This window comes from Trichechus manatus, unplaced genomic scaffold (genome assembly GCF_000243295.1).
Source record: "Trichechus manatus latirostris isolate Lorelei unplaced genomic scaffold, TriManLat1.0 scaffold00054, whole genome shotgun sequence".
Lineage (NCBI taxonomy): Eukaryota > Metazoa > Chordata > Mammalia > Sirenia > Trichechidae > Trichechus > Trichechus manatus.
The window spans coordinates 16,280,795-16,284,288 of NW_004443990.1; the positions used below are offsets into that span (position 1 = coordinate 16,280,795).

The 3,494-nt window shown below is 42.3% G+C and overlaps 1 protein-coding gene across 1 annotated transcript in view; it reads right to left on the minus strand.

Annotated features, from left to right (window-relative positions):
* Positions 1 to 3,494, minus strand: part of GSDMB (gasdermin B) — an 11,671-nt gene extending 8,177 nt beyond the window's left edge. The window contains 1 exon segment of the mRNA XM_012555954.1: positions 3,253 to 3,494. Coding sequence (XP_012411408.1) covers positions 3,253 to 3,494 — 242 coding nt within the window.

The window sequence follows — 3,494 nt, forward strand, 5'->3', positions numbered from 1 at the left end:
CTTTTTGTTTTTCTTGAGCTGCTCTCAGGATTCTTTGTTTGTCTTTGGTTTTAGAGAGTGTGATTATGATATGCCTTGGTGATTTTCTTTTGGGGTCTATCTTATATGGGGTTCATTGAGCTTCTTGGATGGTCGGTTTTTCATCTTTCATGATACTGGGGAACTTTTCTGTCAGCAATTCTTCAACGATCCTCTCTGTGTTTTCTGTTTTCTTCCCCTGTTATGGAACTCCGAACTCTCACAGATTTTTGCTTTTGATTGTATCCCACATAATTCTCAGGGTTTCTTCATTTATTCTTCATTCTTTTTCTGATTTTTTCCTCAGAGTTGTATCCAAGTGTTTGTCTTCAATTTCACTGATCCTGTCTTCCATCTTTTCAAACCTGCTCCTCAGCCCTTCTACGACACTGTCCATTTCTGAAATCTTGTTGTTTATCTTTTCGATTTCTAACTGTTGTTTTTGTATGATTTCTAGTTGTGAATTTATTTTAGCATTTTGTTCGTGTATTATTTTCTTGAATTATTTCATTTTTTTGTCTGTATTTTCCATGAGTTTGTCTGTCTTTTCTATGAATTTGTCTGTTTTTTCCTCATTTTTGTCTGCTTTTTGTTTCAACTCTTGGATAATTCTGAATATTAGAGATTTGAATTCCCTATCAGTTAGGTCTAGTGCCTTTTCTTCTACTGGAACATCATCTGGTATTTCATTTTGGATGCCTACTGGGACCATCCTGTCCTGTTTTTGTAAATGTTTTGATATTGTCTGCTGTCTTCGGGGCATTCAGTGGTTATTTTCCTTGTTTATTGATTGTAGATTTGTTTGTTTCATCCTGATTTTTTGTTTTATTTGGTTATGTCTGAGCAGGCGGGCTGTGCGTTCTTTATTGTTTGCTCTTCTGTGGGCACGATAGTTTTCACCTCTTTCTCCAATGGGCAGGGTCAGTTACTCAGGTATGGTAGAGCAGGTCAGGTCCAGCTGAAGGGGAGTTGCTGGGCTGGGTTGTTTGTGGCACATACCAGGGCTGGCAGTGCAGATCGGGAATCAGAGCAGGGCAGGTTCCAGTAGGCCATGTCTGTGCTGCTTGGGACTGCGATGTTCAGTGCACGGTGCAGGTAGGCATGAAGGAGGGGGTAGATTGTGATGTGTGGAGCTAAGATGAGCATGGGAAAGATGAGAGAGAAGAGAGAGGAACAGGAGCCAAAAATATGCACACAAACAAAAAACAGTGCTAAGGGAGCTTGCTATTGGAGTGGAGAGATGAGAGACTGAGAAATGGGGAAAAACAAAAATGAAAAAAAAGGGTAAAAAAAGGAATAAATTGAGAAATTGGAAATGAAGAAAGACAAAAAGGGAATAAGAGAGAGAAGAAAACAAAACAAAGAAACAAGAAAAAAGAAACACCCCCAGGGATGTCCCTGTGTGTCTGCGCAGAGTAAGAGAGTAGCTTCCAAGCCACGTGGTACTGTCTGGCTAGAAGGGACTCCCAAGCCAAGAAAAGAAAAAGAAAACAAACAAACAAATCAAGATAGAACAAACCAGAGCAAACAAACAAACAAAAAAGCCCTGGGGGGTCCCACCAGCGTGGCAGCACAGGTCAGGAAGCAGTTTCACAGTCGAAAGGTGTTTTGCAGCCTTTCAGGAAGAAGCAAAGATGGCACACGGAGCCAGGTATTTGAGAGAAAGGAGGGAGAGGTGGTAAGAGGTGAGGAAGAAATCTAAAGAAGCGGAAAAAAGCAACACCAGCAGCCAACAAAGGGCACTCAGGGAGCCGGCCAGTGCGGGTGGGTGGAATCCAAGTGACCCCAGGGTGAAGCTGGTGCTTCCCAGCCAAGAGACTGTGGCTGCAGGAAGCAGAGGAGGCTAAGTGGGGGTGAAGATGGGTGGGGGGTGGGAAAGCCTATATCGCTAGTTACTGGTTGTTCTGTCTCCTGCTGGAAGCTCCATGAAGCTGCTTTCTTGTACTCCCTGTTCGCTGATCTCTGACATGAGTCGAAGATGGTGGATCCATGCTGCAGTAGCTGATAGGGGACCTCTGCATGCATCTCTCCTCACTGTCTGTTCTCTGTCAGTTTCTTATTCCATTCAGTGCTTGGCTGAGTTCTTTATTTCTTCATTTGATGCTTAGGGTTTCAGGATTGACATGTGACTCTGTTTGACTTAATTTTTCTGATCTTTGCTGCAGAGGGATGGCATGGTGCTTCTGACTATAGCGCCGGGTTGCCTGGAAGTCTTGGCTACTGTTAATAGCACTGCAATGAACACTGGCATACAAGTCTCTGTTTGAGTCTCTGCTTTCAAGTCTTTTAGGTATATACCTAGGAGTAGAATTGCTAGGTCATATGGTAGTTCTATTTTTAGTTTTTTGAGGAACCACCACACTGTTTTCCACAACGGCTGTACCATTTTGCATTCCCACCAGCAGTGGGTAAGGGTTCCAATTCCCCACATCCTTGCCAAAATTTGTTATTTTCAATTTTTGTTTTTGTTTTTTTAATCTAGCCATCCTAGTGGGAGTGAAATGGTATCTCATTGTGGTTTTGATTTGTATTTCTCTGATGGCTAATGATGGCTGAGCATCTTTTCATGTGTTCGGTGCCAATTAAATGTCCTCTTTGGTGAAATGTCGATTCAAATCCTTTGCCTATTTTATGATTGTCTTTTTGTTGTTAAGTTGTCAAAGTTTCATGTATATTTTGATTATTAGATTCTTATCAGATATATGGTTTCCACCTCATTTGATTCTTAAAACAGGTTTCTAAAGTTGATAGATGAGGAAACCAAGACTTAGAGAGATAAAGAAACTTGCCCAAGGTTCACCCAGCTGGTAAGTGGCAAAGCCAGACTTTGAACCTGGTGCCTCCAGCTCTAAACCCGTATCCTTTCTTAACCACTAAGCAAACTGCTTCCATTTATTTACCCATTTAAATGATGAACATATAAAAGTGTGAAAAGAGCTCAGCTAATTTAAAATTATTTACAAAGGGAAAAATGGAAAAGGAAGAATATTTAGAAATCACTTTCAACATACATAAATCTCTGCATCCCCTGCTCCTTTCTCACCATGTAGCTCTGCTGTACATTTCTTAAATTGAGGAGCCAGCATGGCCGTAAAAATTCCACAGCTTCTTTGTTGACTGATTGATGGCCAGTCAACACAGGCCCACTTGGTTGATGGCAATGGGGAGTTGAAAATGGGGTGCAACAGAAGTAGGCCAGGCCTCCTGACTGGTCATCTTGCACCCACCTCATACCGACCTGGGGACATAGAATCCACCTCATCAATTAGCCTTTCACCCTCTTCCCTCTCCAGGATGTACTTCAGGGTGAGGGCTGTCTTGTAATACCGGGATCTGAAGAAACTTTCCTTTTCCCTCACCAGACAGAAGCAGTGGAATCTGTCAGCATCAATGGCACTTCTGACAGCAATCATATCCCCTCTAGAGTCCAGCTCTCGGACCACAGTTTTTGAGATTTCCTCAAATATGCTGGACAT